This window comes from Thalia democratica, chromosome 7 (assembly GCF_965202585.1).
Source record: "Thalia democratica chromosome 7, ktThaDemo2.hap1.1, whole genome shotgun sequence".
Taxonomy (NCBI): domain Eukaryota; kingdom Metazoa; phylum Chordata; class Thaliacea; order Salpida; family Salpidae; genus Thalia; species Thalia democratica.
In genome coordinates, this window is record NC_139171.1 from 29,992,824 (window position 1) to 30,017,662 (window position 24,839).

The 24,839-nt window shown below is 28.0% G+C and overlaps 1 protein-coding gene across 1 annotated transcript; it reads right to left on the minus strand.

The window, feature by feature from the left end:
• Positions 1–17,136: 17,136 nt before the first annotated feature.
• LOC145841237 (zinc finger MYM-type protein 1-like) lies at positions 17,137–20,609 on the minus strand. The gene is made up of 3 exons (XM_082948603.1): positions 20,606–20,609; positions 19,032–20,443; positions 17,137–17,298 (listed from the first exon to the last, which is right to left on the minus strand). Exons 1-3 carry the CDS (start codon positions 20,607–20,609, stop codon positions 17,137–17,139), a joined length of 1,578 nt encoding a protein of 525 aa, XP_082804729.1.
• Between the last annotated feature and the right edge of the window lie 4,230 nt (positions 20,610–24,839).

Genomic DNA, 24,839 nt, shown 5'->3' on the forward strand with positions numbered 1-24,839 from the left:
CCTGGAATTTAAGAAATTTTGAAAAAAACCTGGAATTCTGAACAAAAAACCTGGAAAAACTTGGAATTTTTAAGAACTTTAACATGTTCAGTAGTAAAATGTCATCACCAAAAATTTTTTTATTAAAAGTCAAATTCTAAGTAGCTTTACAGTATCTTTTCAATTATTTTATACTATTTAAAACTGTTTCTTACCTTAAATTTAAATTTAAACTTAAAATAAACCCAAAAATGTGTTCTTTTAAAAACCTAGAAGAATTTTTGAAAAAACAAGTGGCAACCCTGTTGTAGTCTGCTAATTTGAAGAATTTTACCTCAATATTCTTTTGAAGTTGTAAAAGAAACATTTAATAGTAAAGACAATTTATCCTTAAAATGTTCAGTAGACATTTTTTTAATCTAATATTTTTAATTAATACCTCAGGTTGTATCACTGTTAGACTTCTAGGCCATCTGAGTAAACTCTTTTTATACAAAATTCAATGAATCCTATAGTTTTGTAAATTATATAATTTTTTTATCCTTTTTGAGATTAAATCTCTTCTGTAAGAAGTATCATATAAAAAATGTACTGCATTTTGGTAATTGCCTAGGATGATGTTGCACCAATATCAAAGTGAAAAATAGTTTCATTTTGATATTGAAAAGCTCTTAATCTATAATAAACCTTAATTTTAGAATTGTAACTTATGAAGTATGTATCAGCTTACTGTACCCTTAAGGTAGCACTAATTTTTTTTATTAAAAAAAATTTAAAGTTAGTTCTTATGTATGTAAAGTTAAAATAATGCACACACACAGACCTTAATAATAAAGACTGGTGTAAAGTACGCACCTCTTGTCAAGTACCCAAAATTTTTTTTTAAATTTTTAATTATAATTCAAAACTATGGCTCAACAATAAATCTAGAAAAAGGAAGGCTTTGCCTGATTCTACCATTAAATTGTGAAATGGCTGTTGGAAGTGTTTGAACAAAAAAAGGTACCTATGTACATGTAGTTCAAATTTTTTACCCTTATTTTATTACCTTATCTTTGAGGTCACCCCAGAACCTTTCATCTTTCTGGGTGTAGACCTCTTTATTTTCCAGATCAACAAAATGTTTGTTGTGGTTGATAACTTCATGTTGTAATTCAATAGTTGGCCGTTTAAGTCAATTAAAAACTCAATTGAGTTATACAATGACCAGCTGTCCGTCATTATAGTTGTACCTGGCTTGTGGGCTATTATTAGCGGTTCTAAGGTGTCCATATCCCTTCTTCCTCCCATTCCTAACAGCACAGCAAATCTAGGCTTACTGCCCCTGTAAACGTTTAACAACTTGTCATTTAATAAGATCTCCTAATGGGTTTATTACAAAAAGGTAAAGTGTTATAACTTACCACAAATAGGTTGGTACAATCTATTGTTAAAGTTGATGGCTATTTAGCATGACTAAAAGAAATAAATTTAATCCTAACCTTTCAACTTGACCAAAAGTCCAAAAATATTCTTTTTCACCAACTCTCTACCACTGTTGTTTTTGGTCTGGATGACACATGGGTCTCGTCAATATTTGCAATTTTTCCAGTCAATCTTTTCTTGGATAACAAGTGCGTTTTCACATACCTTTGCATTAACAGTGTTGTTATTAATTTCTAAATGCCTGCTGACAGTTTTAAAATCAAAATTCTTCTCAACAAACTCCATAGCTTGTTCTGTAATGGTGTAGTATTAGATCCTGTAAATGTAGAATAATACAAAATAAGTATTATAAGGTATAAATAGTATTTTGTAAGATATTGTTTAAAACATCTCAAACTGAATACTGAATGAAAACTGAAATGCACATAAACCTCCTTTTACTCAGAAATACTGGCACCTTTCTTTGCTGCTCCTTTTGTTGCATCTAATACTGCCTTCTTTTTTCATGTTAAAATGTTTTTAATGTTTTGTTATTTTATTAAATGATCATAAGCAGCAAAATAAATTAATAGAAGTATTATTTTTATGGAGAATTTAAACTATAGCTGTAAAAAAGACTTAAAATGTAGCAAGCTTGGCTACATTTTAAGCTGTTCCACGACCTGATGAAGCTACAGAACAGATCGAAGGTTTTCTTCTTTTGTTGATTTTCTGCTTCAGCCAGCAATATGCTGTGTGAAATTCCTGGCGTGAAGCTTGTGGCTCGAAACAGCTGAGTTATAGTTTTTATATGATTCTTCATATTTCCATTTATCTAATAACATGTCACCAAGTAGACCATGTGCTCTGTAAAAGAAAGCATCTTCATTGCATGAGGTAGCACAGGTGAACATTGACTTTTTTAATAAAACATTTAAAAATGAAGTTCACTTGTAAGTTCAATCCTCATCATGATTGTTTGTGTCCTTTAAGTTTGAGTGTTTTCCACACTTATATACTTTATATCTGTTTATTAACACTTAGTGTGTTGCTTTATCTTTTACTGTTCCACCATATTTGCAAGCTGTTCGTAGTATATATTTTAGTAGATTGATAAAAGTTTCTTAAATTAAGATGCTACTTGCGACTTTGCAAACTAGGCTTTAAAGCCATTACTTGTTTTTGAAATCCTTACCCTGTTTTGTTTTAAAAAAGTGCTGAAATAAATAGTGTTTTCAAATGAAGGTTATTTTAGTGTATTTTAATAACCATTTTGGCACATCAATATCCTCTCTAAATCATCTGATATTGAAAATAAAGTTTCATTTTTAATTGAAGTGTTGTTGTACACTATTGGGTAACAGTGTTTCATATTACAGGTGCTTAAAAAGCTAACTTCATGATTTTGAAATCTTGATGTTTAGTCAAAATAGGTCGTATTATTTTTTAACAGTCTTCTTCCACTCTGCCTTGCGTCTAACTTTTTTTTTCACTTTCCTTATTGATATCTATTCTAACTTTTTGTGTAACTCTTCTGCTGTTTGAAAGACAATTGTACTTTATTATTTTTCTGTTTAAATGTTGAGACATATTGGTGATAAATTTATTTATTCGGACTATCTTTTGATTGGGAAAAATATTGTGTTTTATTACCTTGAATCACGATTCAGAGATTGAGTTTGTTGATCTATTTCTATCATTGTTATAACATATATTTGTCCACCACGGACTAATTATCATCTATTTTTTGGTACTATATTAGAAAATTTCAACAGACTAATGCGCATGTATTAGATATTTATGTTATAGACCCAGGAATATAGTTTTGCTTATTTCATCGGTCTTATCGACGCTCTTTTTTTTTACGTTTTCAAATTTTCCTAGTTAATAACCATTGTTTAACGAATTTACAAAGTCTCTTTCTAACAAATAAAGTTCCATGTTATATATATGTCTCTTCTATTTCTTGCTCTTTGTCACTGTTCGTATAGATTTTTTCAAAAGGTTTTGTTCTTTGCTTAAATAATCATTACAACTTCAAACTCATTTACCTTTTTATATAAAAGACCATCTACTTTGTTATCGATCACTTTTTTAAGTTGGCCTTGAACATAGTTTGAGGGACTATTGTAAATAATTTTTGAAAAATTGTTGCCAGTTTAATATCATCTGGCGGAGAAACTAGATAAGCTTCTAAATATGTCATCGTGTAAGACAAAAAATTCATTACACTTCATTTATGTAAGAATGAATTACCTTCAAATTCATTTTGCATTCTTAAAGTAAAAATTGATCCTATCATGTTGATGATGAAGTTAATCATCATCAAAGAGAAGAACTGTTGAAAAATAATTAAATTTTAACAAATACAGCTGAGTCAATAACTACATAATGATGCGATTGCAGTCTAATGACATCTTAATTGGCGAATTTTAAAAAGTTACCTAGTAAACTTTTCCTGAACAACGAGCTCTACAAAAAAGTGTGTGAGGAGATATTCTTTAAGTCTCCTGTTTAGATGTCTTGTTCGTTGCAATATTATTTTAAGAAAGCTTTCTTTCAACACCTCATACAATTTATGTCAATTATTATGTCAAGTATTGCATACTTACATCGGTGTATCCATTTTTAGTCAATCTAATACATTTTCAACTTAAATTACTGTTTTCACTATAAATAAGTTTACACTCCTCTTCTGAAACTGGGATATGATATTTTCTTACTCATCTTCAGAACTACATGATTCTGAACTTATATTGCATGCTTGTTTAAGTTGTTATGTTAAGGATCAAAATAGTTTTTTCTTCTTGTCCAAGTTGTCTAAGTCTTTGTTTTGTTTAAATAACAAAACAAATAAAAAACAAACTTGGAAATTGTTACGATAATTTTTGGTCCACTATAAAGCTTATGTGCTGTTGCTGTCAAGCCTAAGGGATATTATATTTTCCCCATCCAAGGACTAAATGTAATATTTATTGTTAATGAATAATAATGTACTACCATATTTTGTTTTAAAATTATGTTGCCTTTTGGCTTAAGGTTGCACCACATCGTCAGAAAAAAAATCATCAGAAAATTCTGACGTATCAGTGATAAATTTAGTTATTTGGAGTTTCTCTTGATTAGGATATATTTTTTGTTTTACAACCTTCAATCACGATTCGAGTATTGAGTTTGTTGATCTATTTTTATCACTGTTAGAATTTAATATTTTTGACCACAACGCACTAACGCCCATGTAGTAGTCATTTAGGTAAACAATAATCTCAGGAAGATGATATTTGTTAATTTCACCAGTCTTTTCGGCGTTTAGCTCTTTTTTAACGTTTTCAAGTTCTCCAAGAAAGTAATGTTTGAAACTATTATTTAATAAATTTTGAAAGTTTTGATCTAATAGATTAAATTTCATTCTGTTAATGTGATCTTTTTCCCTTTTTTTAATCAAAATGTTCTCGAAATTTTTCTATCAATTCTTGGTACAAAGCTTAAGTTTTGCTATTCAATCTTTCAGCCAAAAGTACATAACAATTAAACATCAGCAACTGTATCAGGTAGATCACTGTCATTTGAAAAAGGAATTTTTATACTGAGTAAACAAATGTAATAGTCAAATAACAACTTATCTTTATATTTGTTGATTAAATAACCAGTACAGAACAGTTAACATGAATAATTGAAAAATTGCCATTTCTCATTTCGATTAAAATAATTTCTAAAGCTTTTTAATGAATTATAAAATTCTCAAAGGGACACATGAAATTTCTCTATGTAATTGATTTTTTGTAATATTTTACTTATCTAAATTAAGTAATTTCAAGTAGTAGGTCAAGATCCAACTTTTCATGTTTAGTGCGTAATTGTTTAATTTGCTTACTTAATTTGTTAAGTAGAATTCTTAGGTATATCTGTAAAAATATCTGTACAAGCATTAACTTCTAGCTATTGTTGAGTCAGACATAGGAGTTGTGTCAGTTTTTTTTAATCTGCATTTCTACCAAAAAAGGTTCTACAATTTTAAAGACCATCACTTTTATGTCTTGAGGACCAGTAAAAGGTTTTTTCTCTGCATTAAGTAATGTACTACTTCTTTTGTAGATAATATTGCAGGACTATTTGTAGTAAGTAATATTTAGTATTTTGAAAAAAATTGGAAATTATGCTCTACTTTCTCTCCTATATAGAGTTTTTCTAATTGTATTCTTTGATTGGAATCATTTACAGGCAGTATATCATTAGCCTTTTTAATATTTAAATTATCAAAAAGGAACCATAAATGATCTGGAAAATTTGTAGTTGATAAACCAATATTAAACTACATACTAATTACTTACTAAAAAGTGATTTTAACTAAATTAACATACATTAGATGTAAGCATTTTTTTTGCTTTATACATAGAATAGACGTCCCAATAGTTTATCTCCCTAATATTTCCTGTACTATTCCTCTTCGCTGTTGTTATAAGTTAATATCTACTTTGATGTGGTTTGTTATCCCACAGAAATTGGACCTACAAAGTAACTGCTCTTTTTTAAGTTTGTTTTACAATAACATTAGGATAAATTAATTACTAACTAGTTTTTTAGGATATCTAGGTTGATTCTGTTCAAAATTTGGTTTTATTTTTCTCTTCCTTTTTTTTATTGGTGAGTCAGATTCTGTTGCTTTTTCATGGTTTTCTGTATTTGCATTTTAGTTTTCTTTTTTAACTTTGAAATGCCTGATACCTCTAACAGCACGAGTTAGCAAAAATTTAACACTATTTTGTTAAACTAAAAGTTATTATGTGAATCTTAACAGTTGTTTCCCGGGCTTTGGCCGAACCAAAATACTTTGAATTTTTCTTATCTTTTCCTTCTGACGATTTTTTTTTTGTTTCCAAACCTGTTTTATTGTTTCAATTTATTTTTTTGTGTTGCTTGAACTATTTTTTAAGTAAGCTAATTCTTCTATATATGTTTTACTATCGTTGCAATATTCATTAGCTTTATGTTCACATAAATTTGTTCAAGTTGGTTTACAAATTAATTCCAAAAAGCTGATTGTTTTGGTGGTGGTTATTTTACCTGCAGACTGTTCTAGGTGTACGGGTATGTCAAGCACTCTTGTTTTAATTATTTTAGATTTTTCCAGTTTGTGTGTTTTAAATAGAGGGTAGGCGTAGGCTAAATCATTACATTGAAAATTTTATGCTAGTGTACCTTTGATTTTAGTGTAGATTCCGTTTTTAATTGTTATTTCGACTGTGTGACCAAAACTTGGTTTACCTCCACTTTTGTATCTTACCATAAACAACTCTTATTGGAGCTGCAACTTGATTGTGGCTAAATATTTCGAGCTATTTTTTCAATTCGAGGTTTAATGTCTAAGTCTTCACGCATCAACTCATCTACTTTAATAAGCTTGCATTTATTTGTTTTTGTTTTTGATGTCAACTAGACTTGAGAAACCTCTTTGTGCAAGATAGCTGGCAGCCGCAAAATGCACTGATTGGAAATAAGAAAAAAAGATTACCCTTTTCACAACCCTATCTCAAAATTTGAATAAAAATTGTTACTTTCAACAGTTGTACAGTCTATATGAAAATTTAAGTCCTTTAAATATAATGATAGATTATTAACTTGCTTGTTTATTTCAATTAAACTTTCTAAAAAATGTTTAGACTCAAATTCTGAATGAAAAACGACCCCCATATGGTCATAAAGTTTTTGGCATTAACTAAATCATTGCAACTTTGTAGCCTTGCAAAACAAAATACAAATTTGTTTTTATTATACCTTTTGTTGGTTACCATACTTAGATAATTTGTGATAGCTTTTATTGTATGGGCACTACAAAGATGGATAATTATAAAATAAGAAAAAGCTAAAGCTTTTTTGACCTTTGTACTTACCTCAAATGATTTTTGTAAATATGACATAAGGTCACATTTATTGAAAAACTCAACTGATGTATGAACAAAGGCCCATGAGAAGTCCACCTCAATTTTTTTTACAAGTTGTGAACTGCGCAAATTTTGATCAAGTAATTGTGAAAATTTCCCTAGCCAAACTTTTATAGAATGAGTTGAATGGTCAGTGAGTATGGCACACTCATTTCAGGACAAACCTCGAAAGAAACTTATATACTAGGCAAACAGACAGAGTATTAAAAAGGTTGTGTATCTTTAAATTTATTTAATAAACTTCCAGTACAATCAAGTTGCAAACTATTTTGATTAAAAACTATTGTTTATTTTCTTGTTTTATACACTTAAATGCATCTTGATGTACTAGAATTAATCTTTAGGAGGTGTGATCTTTCTCTTATAAATTTCACTGTTATTGTAAATGTTGTAATAAACGCTCGTTTATAATTATAATAATTACCCCTTATTTAGACGACAATTGAGCCTTACCTCCCTTTCTATTGCTTTTAAAGAAGAGTACTAGAGTTTTGTGACTTGAAACTATAGGAAAAGATCTAGTCTTTTTTGGTCCATTATAAAGCTTATGGGTTTTCAATTACAAAGTTGCGCGTTTGTTTTTATTTAAACTAGCCTTTTTATTGAGGACGCTAGAACCCTACATACATATCTATTATTTTTAAAGAAGTGTACTAGAATTTTGTGACTTTTTGTTTTATGTTATTTTATCAAATAGATCACTAAAGTTTGTAGTGATTCAAAATGCGGTCAATCTTATTGGCATACTGGATCCCTGTTCTGTCACACTTGACACTTGGTGGAAGCAAATTTTTATTAAAAGTGTATTTGTATTCATCATCTTTAATGCATTTTTTGATATTAATGTTATTACTTTCTTCAACTGAATAAGAAAAATGGTCGCTTTCAAAAACTTATTTATACAAACAATCTATAAACTCTTTATTTATACTATTCAATTCAAAACTACCACCAGTAAATATAAAGTCACCCTCATTAGAAAAAAATGCTTGAAGTTTGTTTGATGATTGTTTAATTTTATCAAACTATCAATTAACTCTAATGGAGTTAAAGTTTCTAGTTCTAAATGATGTTTTATTCTAGCGTTGGCTGACTCTGCACAATTGTTTGTTATTGCCGATCACTGCTGCATTTACAAAACTTGTTTAGTGTGTATTACATAATTTTTGAATACAGAATACATCTTTTTTACATAATCTTGAACATTTTTATTACTATTTATATAATATTCAGAGCTTGTTATAAAAGCATATTTATCATTGAATTCTTCTATTTTTTTACATTTAGTCAAACTACCTAGAAAAAATTTTAAGTTAGGATTACTTTTAAGTTTTTGTGAAATGTTTTTTCTACATGAATACAACAATAAAATGTGTCAATGTTATTAAAGCATTCTTTTACAGCTAAAACTATTCATCCTTCCTGATCTGTGCGTCCTGAAGTCAATGTTGCTGTTTTCGTATAACAGATGTTCTATATTTTCTTTTTAAGTAAAGTTTGTTTTAAAAGCAACATTTTAATAGCTTGAAAATATTAGATTTTGAAAAATATTTACCTAAACATAAGTTTAAGAAGGAGAGATTTACTATTTTAGATATGTTTAAAAAGTTTTTATTCATATTGATAATTACGATTTAAATTTTTTACAACTATTACCACATACATTGTTTTTGACTAGGTTTAGTCTTCTTATTTTTATTGGTATTTTGGTGATTTGGAACACCGAATCTTTGCAGTTCAATTTTTTCTTGGTCAAAAATTCCTTTCCATTTCACATTACAGTCTTCAACACAATGTCAGCATAAAGCATTATTCTTTTTTCGTGTAATAAGTATTATGAAACTTGTGTTTGTGGCAACATTTAATTTTTTCGTGCAGTTTAGTGCAGTAGGACCTGTATTGAGAAATAAAAACAATAAAAGCGCTTGGAATCTTATTTCAATTTTAACTCCTAATTTTTAAAATGTTCTTTTGAAGTTTTACTTTCTATTTTGTAATTTTATAACAACAATTCGAATTTAGAAGTTCGATTTAAAACTTTATTAAGATTCAGCTACTTAGCAAGTTTTCCTTTACTTTTGTTGAGCCTTTTAAAGGCAACTGGTCAATGAGAAAATCCTCTTTGTCAAACTGCTGCCATACTTAGCTTCATAGCGTTTCATTTGCTGAGCCAAACTTTCCAAGATTTATTAAACGCTATTAGTCAAAGTTGGTCCGGTAGGATAACTTGCTTATTCCCCCCTTTTGCAACAACTGCAAAAAAAGTGGATATACTCAACATCATTTTGAGTTTCAGAGCTGTTTCTAATTATTTATTTATTTACAATCTTTTAAATATCAGGGTTTTTTTAAATATAGAACCCTATCATGCTGATTCCAAATTTCAATAGGAAAGGTAGGCTGACTACTGGAAGCTATAATTTAGTATTAGCTTGTAACTTTTATATTCAAAAAATATTTAATTATGTAATATATTTCAAGCTTAAACCCAGTGGTTGACACATTTACAAAAAAAAGTATTAAAATATAAAAGCTTCAGTTTATTTCTGTAAGCATTGTATAAAACTGAACTTGTCAAAAATCTAGAACACAACGAATCATGTTGTCAACAACCCTTCTGAAGATTTGTTTTTTTGCAAAATAAATGCTATTTTTGTATTATCAATTTCATTGATTTACTAATTCTAGAATTATGAAAAGACCTTTCAGGTAAGAGATCTATCCAAAAACCTAATCTGGAAAAACATAATTTTATATGTAACTTTCTATCATTTACATACTGACAAAAATAACAACTTGTAAATGAATAACAGTATTTTATAACCTTTAGTTTTTACTAAGAGACTCATAAAATACAAATTGGTTCATAGAACAGTTAAAAGATTTCAAAGTAATGGCGTGCGTACCCAATGCATTGCTCAAATTTAAGTTATTTTCTTGCGGTGTTATCTTTAATAAATTTTGGTTGTTGTCCTTTTTTATTTTCGTTTAGCTAGATTTTTTAACCCTCTATTGTGGATATATTTCATTAAAAATTGTTTTCCTTCATAACTTTTTGAAACTAAACTTTCAACATCAAAACCTTCTAGGGAAAAATGTATTTTTGTTATTAATGCTTCATTCGGTTTACTTACAGCAAACTGATGCACTACCAGTATAATTTTTTATAATTTATTTTAATTGGTGTTACTTTCCTGGTCATTAACATCAAGATCAAAATTAAAGTTTATGATATTTATTTACAACATATTGGAAAAGTAAAACATTTTCTATGTCATAATCAAAAAAGGAAACGTTTAGGTATTACAATTTGTTAAAAGAAATAAAGAGAAATATCTTTGTTAAGGCATTTCTGTTTGATGTTATTTATCAAATGGATCACAAAAATTTGTTGTGATTAACAATGCGGTCAATCTTATTGGCATACTTGATCCCCGTTCCGTGACACTTGGTGAAGCAAGTTTTCATCAAAATTGTATTTGTATTCATCAACTTTAATGCATTTTTTGAATACAGACAAACTAAATTTCTCAATGCAACTGGCTTCTGAAAGAAGAGTTGTTGTGTTTAAAGGTGAGTAAACAAGTTACCAAGCAAAATTTTTGTTACCCAGAAGTATGGAGTTAGTGGCCTTTTCCCCGAGCCACTAGCTCAATACAGAGTGTTTGCGAGATATCCTTATAGTTTTCATAAAAAGCTCACAGGCAAGTGCTGAAAGAGCAATGAGACTCCTTTTTTATTACAACACCACTCTAAACACAGCATTCAAACTGATTTATATTGTCAAGAATTATTGAAAGGAGTAAGCAATCTATCTGAAAATCTTAAGTTGGATAACTTTATTTCTCTATTCACTGTATGTTGAAGATGGTTTGACTGTATCACATCATTGAAACTCAATTTATATTTTCTTACAAGTTATCAGACAACAGCTTTTCGTTTATTTTATCCGTTGTTATCCTAGTTGATGTAACCAGAATTTTCTTCAATTGCAATGAGCATCAAGTCAACTTTTTTTATCTCTTTCAAGTGATCAGACAACTGTTTGACATTTTCTTCACCCTGCCTGTGTTTGCCACCCAGGGCTTGTTTTACATTTGATTCAGATTCAGTGTAATACTTGCAAATTAAAAGCCTGTTTAACTTATCTAGTTTTATGTTTTCCATTCACTCCACTTTTTGATTTTATCCGGAGTATACTTTTGGATGGACGTCTTTAACAAAACTATCTTTTTTATTTTATTGATTTTCTATAGTTTATTTCAATAATGTGTAGCCGTTGGCTACGTTTTGAAATTTTTTGGTACTTATATCAGAAAATTTTCTTTAAAGATTTGAAATTTGTTAAGGGTCTTTAAATAAATTGTAATTATTTAGATATATTTTGCTAGGAGATTTATCTTTATTCAATATTTAAGCTGTTGTTTGCTCGTTGCAACAAAGACAATTATTTTTGATATCTATAAAGTTTATTACTTAAAAGTCATTAGTGTCAAAGACCTGCATATTTTGAATTATTTGTTCTTCCAAATAGTTTGATTGTTGTACAATTTATATCATTCAAAAAAATTTTCTAAGCAAGATTAGCAACAAATTTTTAAATATTTTGGTCAAGACTATTTTCAAAATTATGCTTTTTATCATCTCCTTTAATTTTAAGCAGTTACAAAAAAATGTGTATGATCATTATTATTATCTGTTACAAATGATTTTTTTAAATATATTATCATTTAAATTCTTTTAGTACTTGAAAAATTTGTACAGTTTTAAATGACTTGAATATTTAATACTTCGATATTTTTATATGTTTCTATAGTTGAATTAACGACACGCCATGAAAAATTATACTTAACATTTTTGAATTAATGTTATTTATTGGTATGTTTCTCTAGCAATTGAGGGAACTTACCTATATATTTTTTTATTTAGGTGGTGGTATAATCGGTTAAAACCGCATTAGCAACTGTAGCAGGTAGAAATATAGGTAATAAAAGAAATATTTTTCAATATTAAAAGTCCTGTCTACACTTGAAACTGAACTTTTAGTTGAGCAGAACATGTGGCCATGTCACAAACTCTGTGAAAATAAAGGTTAAATTAGTAAAACACATACATATGCATTTCTAAGCTCCTCACATTTTACAAAATAAGGTATATAAGATTTATAACTGCGCAGTTTATTCAAGCATTGAAACTTATAATTCCTAACTATTGCACTAAGGTAGTCAAGTGTTTCCATCAATTGATATCTTTCCACAACTTTTTTGATCCTTTCCTCTCTTTTTCGAATGTCATGTCCTTTCCAGGAAGAGGATCTTGCCGCTTTTGCAACCAGCCTTTCTTGCAGAAGTCAGCCCTTGCTCTCTCTTTAATGACTTAATGCACTTAAAATCACTCGGATTTGCGCAGTTGAACTTATTCTGAAGACTTCTGTACCAGCCTTTCAGAGCATTGTTAGTTTAATGCTCTCCTGACAGTTTTTGAAGGTACACAATCCATAATGAAATAGGAAACAAGGGATGATGGTTGCTTACTGGAACTCCCTAGGTATTGTTTCGTAAAAATTCTTCACACATTTGAAGATGTCTTTTGCTTTGGTTGTTCTCTTAAGATCTTAACAAAATAGTCCTTTTAATTAGAGAGAGATTTTCAAGGGACTAGCTTTGATATTACCAATAACTTGGTCCAAAATATCACTAATTTGACTCTGATTAACATTATTTGATAATAGTACTAATTCAAGATATTTTGAAGCTTCTTTTCCCAGAACAACTTTTGTCATTTTAATACACATAGATTATCACCACTTCAGCATTTGTATTCTCAAGATTTATTATTTTTAAGTTTATTAGAGAGCCACAGATCATCTACATCACACTGTTGAAAAGACACACCATCTACAACCTCATAAGAGTGACAAGCTCTAACAAAAAATGCAACAACACCAGATTGATTACTATTAGACAATTTATTTACAAAATCATATCCATACATCTTACCTACAAAAGGTCTTAGATTAATTAGCCACGTTTGACACACACAAATCACATCAGGTAACCCCTCAACTACACTCGAAAGTCATCATTTTTATAAATATTTGCATTCAAGCTTCTTATATTCATAAAAACAATACTAATACAATTTTTTGTTAAATTTCACACTATACAAATCTAAGTTACTCTCCTTGTTTATTTTAGAAATACTAGGCTTAACAGATTCATAAAAACAATCATAATTAAATTTATTAATATCCTGAAAGGAGAAAACAGACTTCTTTTATATATCACAATAAAACTTGTAATCCCCTTGTTTGTATAGGCTTAGTTTCATTTCATTTTCAGAAGCACACTCACATTTTTTGGAACCATAAAAAACAAGATAAAACATTTTCTAAGTTTTTTTCAACTAAAATACATTTAAAACATACAGATATTTTTAGTTCACAGGTTTTACAAAAAATGGATAAATCATTTTTCACATTTCCGCAAACCTTTTAATTGATACAAAAGAACATTTAAGATGTATCCATTTAAAACAGCCTTCACATAACAAACAATCATCTTAATTAGAAAAATCTTTATATAAGATTTGCAGAAATCATCACTCCCAACATTAATCAATCCAAGGTTATTTACACAGTCTATAGAATAAAAAGGATCTTCATTGACAACATATAAACTAAACTCATGTTCAGATATTCCACAACAATTTAAATGGAACTATCTCTGTATGTTGTGATATTATCAAAACAAATGGAATTAGTTTTTGGAGGTTCAAAATCTTCTTGACATACACTGCATACAAAATCAATAGTTACTAAACTATACGCACCCGTCTAAATATATTTAGTATAAAGACAAGCCAGTTAGTTATAAGTTATTTTTTATAATATTTTTAGATCTTTTACACAGCGAACTAAGATAGCCTTGCTTGATTCCTTATACACTATCAAAAAAAAAAAAAGATCACCAGACTACTAAAAGAAGTTTTAGTCATTATTTTTTTGGAACCTTATTGTATGGTAAAGAAGATCCCCGGCTGAACAGATTCTCATTAATGTACACCTTCTTAATATTTTTGCTGATGAAGTTAAGATTAGCAATTGCAAACTTTTTTTTCTCGTACATGATCTTAACCTTCTGCTCAAACGTATTTTTGCATTTAAGGAAATAGAGATCTAAAATCATTTTTTTTAACACTCATTTCTTTTCATACTCCCTTTAAATGGTCCTTAAGGTCTCCACAGAATCATTTTACCATTCAGGTATGTATCCAATGGTTTAAAGGATTGACAAAACTAAAACTTTATAATGATTGACTTTATAATGGAAACAATCCATCTACCCGTTGGCGTCGACAAGATTACTTATGTTGTTGTAGGCTGACCAGGAATCTTTCATTATAATTGATCCTTTTCTTATGTGTTTTTTAATGACCGGCTCAAGGTTTGCCATGTTCCTTATACCGCCTAACCAAGCGAAACTCGAAAAAATATACTTCAAAGGAGAAATTCCTATTTAATACTAGTTTAAAACTTTTTAAAACCAGGAAGAAAATGTTGTTTGGTCTTTTCACCATCCACGTTTTGTCTTATGTCAGTACATTCAGAATGGAAATATTTTTCAAAACTATTTCTTTAAGACATTTGAAAAATATTTTTCCAATAAATGAACTAAATCACAAGTGCCTTACTCATCATGACTGTTTTTATCTTTTATATTTTAACATTTACTAGGTTCTCAATCTAATTGTATGCAGACCAGGAGTTGCTCATAATTGTTTTTTTACCTTTCTGATATGTTTTACAATTAATGTTTCTGATATGCTTTACAAGCATGCATCTTCTAGCTATTGTGGAGCCAGACATAGAAGTTGTGTCAGCTTTTTAGCTGGATTTCTACCAAAAAATACGACATTTTTAAAAACAATAATTTTTATATCTTAAGCATCAGTAAAAGGTGTTTTTCTCTGCATTAAGTAATGAGCTACTTCTATTGAAGAAAATATTGCGAGACTATTTTTAGTAAGATCTTTTAAGTGTTTTTGAAAATTTACCGTGTTCAAGAATTTAACTTAAGAGTAGTTTTTTAAAAACTGTTCAGATTTATACTGCTGTTTTACCTATTTTGACACAAAATTTTATACTTTTCCTAAAAATTCTTTAACTGGATGAAACTGAATACTTCTAATTTTACCTATATTTAGTTAAAGTCTATTTTCTTCAAGCCAGTTTGAGACTTTTTGAAGTTCAAAATTAAGGTTGTCCACTGTCTTGTAAATATGTGTTTTTACATGTTCTATCCAGTAAGGTATCGTTTGCACAGTTTAATACTTTTAAACTAGTATTGTTTTGCGAGTCATTAATGTGTATAATAAATAAAGGAGGTCCTAGGTCCTGAACCTTGTGGTACTCCTACGTCAATTTTATTCTTCGGTTTTATTTTCAAGGAATCAGTATGAAACCAACGTCTGCATTCTTTTTATTAGCAGAGAGTCATATATTATTGTAAAAAACATTTTATATAAAAAAACACTTTATTAGCAAACTATATATTCATATTTTATTTTTTAATTTTTCTTCTTCGTCGAAACTTGTTTTTCCACATTGCTTAATTTTGCCAACAAATCGTTGCTTTTCACTTTTTTCTTGCAAATACTTACTAAGCTATTTTAGTGTTAAAAACATTATACATGGTTCATCAGATGTGTGTTGGTTTTAAAAAATATAATTATTGCATACACTTCTTAATAACAGGCAAATCAAATTCATCTTTTATTAAACAATTTTTTTTTCTATAACAGTTCTTCATCTTAGGTTCATTACTTATCTGTTGACTAACAAGTTACATTAAAAGCTTTTACCTCTTGATATTAGTTTTAAACAAAACTACACAACAAATATATTTTGTTTTGATTAAATTGTAAATTGGTCTTGAATTAGAATTTACATACTTCAGATTTAAAAAACAAGAATCATCATTTCTCTTTCAATATTCGTTTTTTTCTTTGTTTTTAAATTTTCACATATTGACTTGAAAGAAGTTCTTCTAAGATTTTTTGCTCGTTATTTACCAGTAAAAGCTATATTGATTTTTTTTTTCAACTTCATAACAAGCAAGTATATTGCCTAGTCTTTTTCTACTGTACTTGACGTTTTCCTTTTATATCCCTGTTCAAGAAGATTACCAATATCTAACAATTTTCTCAGTTGTACAAATTATTAATCTATTTCATTTTTAAGTAGCAAAAGTTTTCTTCATGTGGATAGAGCAATTGTATATAATTTGTATTCAAACAGCCCAACATGTTTTTTTCATTCCTTTTTTACAAGTAATTGCTCAAAGTAGCAAAAAATGATGGCTTAAAAATTGCCTTTCCGAAAAATAAACTTTTTTAGATATGAATTATGAATTGATAACTTGATATTTTCTTTTTTAATGGTCAACTCGATTTATATCCGCATGAGGTCGTACACGAGCACAAGCTGTCGCCAAGCGTAAATTACCAAGTTCAAAAAAGAACAGAATTTTTCACCAAGTTCTAAAGAGTAGAAATTTTCCCAAGTTCCACTTCCGATGAAATACGATTGATACGTTCATTTTATCAAGGTGAATTGGTTATTTTGAATTAGTTCCCATTTTATTGTTTAGTATACAAAATGATTGTAAATTAGAATAACACAAATAGCAATTATTCTGTAGATAAAAAATATTGTTTTAATATTTTTAGCTTAGATGATTTTTGATTAGTTTTTTTTTATATATAATTTTATTAACTAACAGTTTGCTGCAATTAATTTGAATGATGCTGATCAAGGAATGCGAACAGAGGTTTTCGTGAACATCCAAGTTTGAGGCCCTGATGTGTGAGTCTCATTATAGGGAAAGTCCCTAAGTGTAGATGAAGCGCTCCTATCCCAATCTGAAGCCGCTTGGAAGCTACATCGCCAGTTTTCCTTGCGAGGCTTGAATTTCTGCAGATAATTCTACTAAAATTGAATTAAAGGGAAATTGCTAATTGCATTTTCTATAAACTCTTTGAAATATATGTTACCAAGTCTAATTTGCAGCATAAAAAATAAAACGACCAACATTTTGAGGTGAAAAATTATCTTACGTATCAGGATAGAACACGAATAAAATTTTAATAATACAAGATTCTTTTTTTAACCAAGTACTAACTTTAACAAAAATTATATGTTACCAAAGCAAAACATAAAATATTTTTAATTCTTTTAGTATAGACCAGTGGCGTAGCGTGGTGTTTTGGTCAGGGGGTGCGCAATTTTTTTTCTCAAAAAATCCCCTAAGTTGCAACTTTTGTAATTAGCTATAAAAAGATCTTTTTATAAGTAATATAATTGAAAAAAATTCATTAAGTAAAATAAGTTTAAAGCAACTGTTTTAAAAAATAATTATTTATTACAAAATTAAATAATTAAAAAAAGTATAAACTTTATTAGAACTACTTATACTTATACAAATGTAAACTTACTAAAAAAAAATGTTTTTACTACTTACAGTAAATTTTATATCTTTAAAAATGAATATATTCAAAAAAACGAAAGTATATGTTTTATTTAAGAAAAAATATCAATCTCATAAATTTACAATACAACAGTGATAACAACACCTCATTGCATTTTATGTGTTACACAAAATTATGTTTTAGTAAAAGAAACTGAAATGTTATAAAAAGAACATATTGCTTGCTTATTTAATGTAAGTTGGGTATAAATGCTAGAAAATTAAATCTGAATTATAAAAAAGTTAAAACAAGTTGAACTTAGCTTTTTTTTTTTAATTTTAATAAAATACAAATCAAAACTTGTCATAAAAGAAACATTTAATGAAAATTGTAAAACACATTACATAACGAAAAAAAGTTTTATGGCAAGTTTTAAACGTAAGACTTAATGACAGTAAAACTGAATATCTATCTACAAAATATATGAATATCTGAATTCCTACAAAAGCAAATTTTTTTATATAAAATAGCTAAACAATTTCGAAAATATTAACAAAATAAAATGTAATTTAAGTCAGACAAAAAACAGAATTTGTAAAAAAAAACTACAGGTAATAATATATAATAATAAAAAAAAAAATATCTGAAACATGTCATGTTTATCAAAAGCTAAAGTACTTACAAAGAAAAATCTATGTTTGTCCAAAACAAAAACTTAAATGCATATTTTTAACCTTTGTAATGAAACTGCATCCTTCTATCTTTTTTGTTTATAAATAAATTCATAACTTCCTCATTAAAACCACTAAAGTTTTTAATTAAGTCTCTACCAACAGAAATAACACTTAGGGAGTTTAGTCTAGACTGACCCATGGTATTTCTTAAATATGTTTTTATTCTCTTTAGAGATGAAAATGTCCTTTCAGCTTCAGTTGAACACATAGGTATGGTTATTAAAATTTCTAAAAGTTTTATAGTTTCACAAAAACTATCAGAAAGATTGTTATTCTTTATGTACAGCAGAGTTTTTACTAATCCCCCTTTGTGCATTTCTTGTCGATTATAAATAACCATTAATTCGGTTTGTAGCTTTTTACAATTGACAACAGGATAAAAGTTGTTCACTGCTTCGATAAGGTCTGAAGGAAAACATTTTAAATAAAACGAATACATATTTTCTAAAAACAACTGGGATATTCTCAAGTGTCCTGAAAAGTTAAATCTTTTAGCAACATTTACCCTTACACTGTCATAAACTTTTTTGGCGGAAGAAGAGAGGCATATTTTTGCATGATCTGTAACACTAGAATTACGAACTCTATTAACAGCATCTTGAAAATTTTCCACATGTTGTTCGACTTTTTTCATAGTTAGATTAGTGCTTTGCATTATATTATACAAAATATCTACTTCTGGCATAAGCTTAGAAAAAATCTTCAACCAAAAGTTGAACTTTTCATCATTTAAGATTCTTATGCAGTTTTCTGCCGCAGCTATAGTTGAATAGCCGTAACTGTCAGTGTGATTAACAAAGTATTCAAATCCTGTTAGTAACTCGGTTTTCCTTTCTGCAACTTTGCATACGGTTTTTGAGTTGTAGTTCCATCTAGTTTTACATCCAGATGGAACATTTACTTCAACTACTCGTCTTCTTTCTGGTGACTTAGAAAAAAAAGTAGGAATTTGATCCAATTTAGCGAAAAAAAGTTTTGCCTCTCGGTTGCAGCTAGCAGCCATCGAAAGCACCAAATTTAGCTGATGAGCAGCACAATGTACGTAATAAGCGTTTTTATAAACTTCCTTTACTTTAACATGAACCCCTCCTATTCTTCCCTTCATGACTGAAGCACCGTCATAAGTCTGAGCAATTAATATTTTTTTGTCACCCTGCAGGATTTTCTCCAGCTCATTTAAAATAACTTCTGAAATACCTTCTGCATTTACTCTTTTTGGCTGAAAAAAACCCCAAAACCTCTCAACGACACTGTCATTGTTGATATATCTTATCACTATAGACAATTGGTTTTGCACGCTCACATCTGTTGTTTCGTCCGCAATTACTGCTACAAAGTTTGTCTGCCGTACTTGAGATATAACTTCCTTCCTGTAAATTTCCAAGGCACACAACAAAATTTCATTTTGTATAGTTGGAGACAACCCTGAAAATGCTTTACTTGTTTCAAAGTGCATTTTAAGATCTTTGTCAAGTTTGCTAGCAAACTTAAGCAAAGATCTAAAGCCACCAGGGTTTAAAGAATCTTCCATTTCATTATGCCCTCTCAATGCTATTTCTTGGAAGCCACAGAAAAGCACACTATCAATTATAGTTAACAATACTTTTCTGTTTTTCAGTACTTCTTGATTGTGTTTATCAATGCTATTCTTGTAGCTTTTGCTCAAATGAGCTTGTATACAATTTTTGCCGAGTAAATTAAATGATACCATGTTGTCGATGTGCTTTGGCGAATTGGCATGGGTTCTAGTTCTTTCAGCAATTTTTCCTAAATTTTTAAAACCTGATTTGGTCCAAGCATCCTCACCACCAAACAATATGCAAGGAAAACAGTACAGAGCTAAAGTATGTTCACATCCACACAGCCACTTATGCGTTGTGTAATACTCCTTGTTGAATTTTCTCTTGAACTTTCTACCTATTAAACAACACTAAATAAATTTTATAGTAACACAAAGCTTTAGGGTTGCCTTCTTTAAAACAAAAAAATACTTAGCTAAGTGCCCTTTAAAAAATCTTTAACAATTTTTAAGGGGTTATTTTTCTAAAAGCTCATTAAATTTTAAAACATCCAAAACACTCATGTTAGTCTAAATAATTGTTAATATAATACTTTTAGTACTATGAAAATTACCATTTCCTGATAACTTGCATAGATTGCTTTAAAATGAAAAACGACTGATTTTTTGTAAACTTTTAAAATTTCTGTGAAAACTAACAATTATATTTCTTTTAATAAAGTTATTTTAAAAGTACAGCTTTTAAATAAGTGTGTCATTATCTGTTTTTGTTGATAATAGAAAATAAACAAAACTCTTTATGACTCAACCAACAATATAGTTATATTTATGAAATTTATAAAGTACAACTAACTCACAATTTTTCAAATAAAAAAGTATATAAACTAAACTACAAATAAGTAGTCAACTAAGTATAAAAATTAATAACTTTTAATTTCAATTTCTAACAACTAAAAATCTTTAACAATTTTTAAGGGGTTATTTTTCTAAAAACTCATTAAGTTTTAATACATACAAAACACTCATGTAGGTCTAAATAATTGTTTATATTATACTTTTTGTATTATGAAAATAACAATTTCCTGATAAGTTGCATAGGTTGCTTTAAAATGAAAAAAACTGTTTATTTGTAGACTTTAAAATTTCTGTGAAAACTTACAATCATATTTCTTTTAATAAATTTAATTTAAAAGTACAGCTTTCAAGTAAGTGTGTTATAAACTGTTTTTGTTGATAATAGATAATAAACAAAACTCTTTATGACTCAACCAACAATATAGTTATATTTATGAAATTTATAAAGTACAACTAACTCACAATTTTTCAAAAAAAAAAGTAAATAAATTAAGGCCATAGAGGGGAGGGTGGTTAAACACTTTTTTTTTACAAAAATTAACTTTCACTTTTATATGAAAGCTTTAATTACAAACTATAAGCCAGTTTTTATAGAATGCATGAATATCAATAAACATTTGAGATGTTTTATTTTTTGTAAAAAGTTACCAATACAAATGTATTGACCGCAATTTTATCAGAGTCAATTTTCTGGGAAATTTAAAAGATTATTAAAAATCTATCTTCTTCTTCATTTTTCAAGCAATCTTTTTAAATTTTAGAAAATGATCCTTACTTTACAAAAAAAAAACGTAATTTTTGAATTTTGATAATTAAAATAAATAAATACTTTATAAAAAAACTTTAAAATTTATTTTTATTTTTCATAAAAAATACATTGTTACTACAATTTTTTAAATTCACAAGTAATGTTATTTTATTATTGTATAAAGATTAAACTGTTAAAGTTTGAAGAAGATTGCTTGAAAAATGTAGGAGGACATAGATTTTAAACAAAATAGTCTTTCCCTTCCCATAGGGAACCTATTATGCGGCCCAATTTTGACTAGTCATATCTCAAAAAATAATTCGAATTTTTTATTAAAATAAAAAGCACCTTATTGCTTAGAAAAAAATTTATAAAATAAGATCAACTTCTAAAAAACTTGGCTTACCCCTATGGCCTTAAACTACAAATAAATAGTCAACTAAGTATAACAATTAATGCCTCTAAACATTTTCTCTGTGCATTTTCTAGATAATTTTAAATATTTATTTTATATCAACAAATAGAATTGTATTAAACTCAAAATAACTCATACTTTTAGTTTGTTGCAGCTTTTAATATACTATCTCTATCTTTTATATAAAAACTTTAAATCTTCAGTATTAAAATTAAAAGTCTTAAATTTTTTATTTTTTTTAGAAAAAATCTAAAGAGCTAGTTTTTTTTTTTTTTGTTTTAACTTCTACATTTTTGGATATATTACAATATAAAACTGTAAAAATATATATTAACAAATGAAGAAAATCTGAAATATAAACAAAAATTAAAATTTCATACCACTTGAACTGCAGTCTTGAGTAATAGCAATATCTGGTGGTGGTCTGCTATTTTTCAATTCAAGTTTTTGATTTTCAGATAATTTTCCTATCTGACATATTTTTAGACTTGCAACATTCCATACAATACTACTTTGCATATTTTTTTTAGATAATAATCTAAAATTAATGAAAACATATTTTTACTTTTTATTTAGTATTATAAAACAAATTTTTTAAAAACAACCAACTTTGAAGATATCAAGATTGCCTTGCCACTCTTTAAATCAAAATAACTGTCCTGAGTTAGTTTTAAAATATCATGTGTCATCATAGGCATTTTAAATTATTTTAAAGATATTTTTTATTGTTTTTAAACTAATAGAAACTAGGCTCTTAAAAAAAAACTTTAAAAACCACTAAATCTACCCTGAGTTAACAAAAAAACAAATATATCCTTAATCAGCCTGAGCTTAAAAATACTTAATTTTATAAGAAACTAAAAAAGTTATCCTAGTTTTAACTGAGTCATACTAAAGTTTTCCAAAACTTCATAGAATCTTGAGTTATCCTTAGTGTGTGGAAAGATTTTACTAAATGTTTCTGATACAAAACAAAAAGTTTAAAAGATAAATTTTTGAAGGTCAACCTTTTCCATGCTTTTAAAAATTCACAAGAAATATAGCTTTTCATTTATCTTGAAATCAGTTTTTCTATGATCTTTAGGGAATAGCATTTTTTAAATACTACAAACAGTGGGTAGAAAGAATTTTTTTTAAATACCATTTAAACTTGATTCAAAATTAAATAAATTTATAATTAATTAATTAAGTTTTTAAGACTAAATATTGATTGTAAAAAATCTGTTTTACAAGTTGCTATAATATTATTCATGATGTGACTGAAGAAATTTTAAAATAACTAGCTACAAAAATTGATTAATTTTTAAACTTTTTTGATTTGTTTGTTATCTTATTAAAAAAAAAATACTTTTAATAAAAATTTTAAGTTTAGGGTAATTTAAAGAATACTTTTTGTACAGTGAGATTAAAACTGCAATCACAGTATGAACTGTTTATTTATTATTTGTTTTTTTTTTTTGTCAACTATCTTTTAAATTATGTTGTTAATATTTTTTGTTCTTCAATTTATTTTTATTTTATGAGCAGTTATTAATTGCTATTTTTACTACTATTTGTTTATTCTTGAATCATTATCACTATACAACAGGTTTAGCTTTATGGTTTACTAACAAAATGTTAGCATTTGTCCTTGTAGAAAATTCTCTCATAAGGTTATACTACTCCGGTGCACTAACTGGTTGCGTACTGTTTGAGTGTAAATTCTTATGAAGTTAATTAAGTTATAAAATTTTTCCTTATGGAGTTTTGCATCAACATTGGTGCACATTTGAAATCACGCACCGAATCGGTATACCGGGTAATTTCCCTAACTTGTCACTAATTGGTATTTGAAATTTCGTTTTACTTTTCAAATACTAGAAAAACTTAGTTGAAAAACGGCAAATTAATCAGAAAAAATAAAGAATATAGATATTACGTTTTTTTTACTACTTTTTTTTTTTTTTTTGGGTGGCACGCATGCGCCAGCGTCCCTCCCCACGCTACGCCCCTGGTATAGACCTATTTTATGCTTTCAATTTTAAGGAATTTATTATCATTAACATTTCAGTCCAAACACACAAGTTTCCTGTGTACAAACTTCAGAACGCAAAGGAAGTGTTTCAACGACGGAAAATTCGACCAATCACGTGCCAGCAATCAGATATGCACCAATAACATTAAACGAGATGTTGACGACTGAAGGTTTCACTGTGAACGTTTACAATTTCACTGTTTGTTTAATTCGTGAATCTGTATAGAAATGAGCACACTAAATTGTTGTTTTTATTGCTAGGATAGGTATAAATATATATAAAATACGTATAAGTTTTTAGTTTTAAAATAGGTTAATAATTTTCATCAAAGATTATAAGACTGAGATTTGCTACAAATTGGTCGAATTAACGTTATAGAGGTGTTTAGCTTAGTATATTAGTTCAGAAATAAATTATTACTATTAGGACTTTATTCGAGCCATATTTTTTCAAAAGACTATGCAAGAGTTACAAAAGTTTAAGTCTCCTAACTAATACTTTAAAAAATCACCCCAGTTGCTCAACAACACAAGAAAAAAAAATCATCAGCTAATATTGTCTTGATTTTTCCGAATATTAAGGTAATTCATTGCCTTGAGTGATACTTCAAAAGCAAATTACCTAAGTTTGCCTAGAAATTAATTTTAAAAAGTAATTTGGAAACAAAATATTCCAATATGCAAATCATCTAGTTTGAATTAATATTCACTAAAAAAGTCCCTTGCCATCTACTATGTGTATGGAATATAGTCGCTAAAGAA

What these genes read in the sequence shown, in the direction of transcription:
- LOC145841237 (XM_082948603.1), bottom strand. An exon ending in AAGTTTATGACAGTGTAAGG is followed by an intron (nt 17,299 to 19,031) that starts GTAAATGTTGCT and finishes AATTATCTGCAG; the next exon opens with AAATTCAAGCCTCGCAAGGA.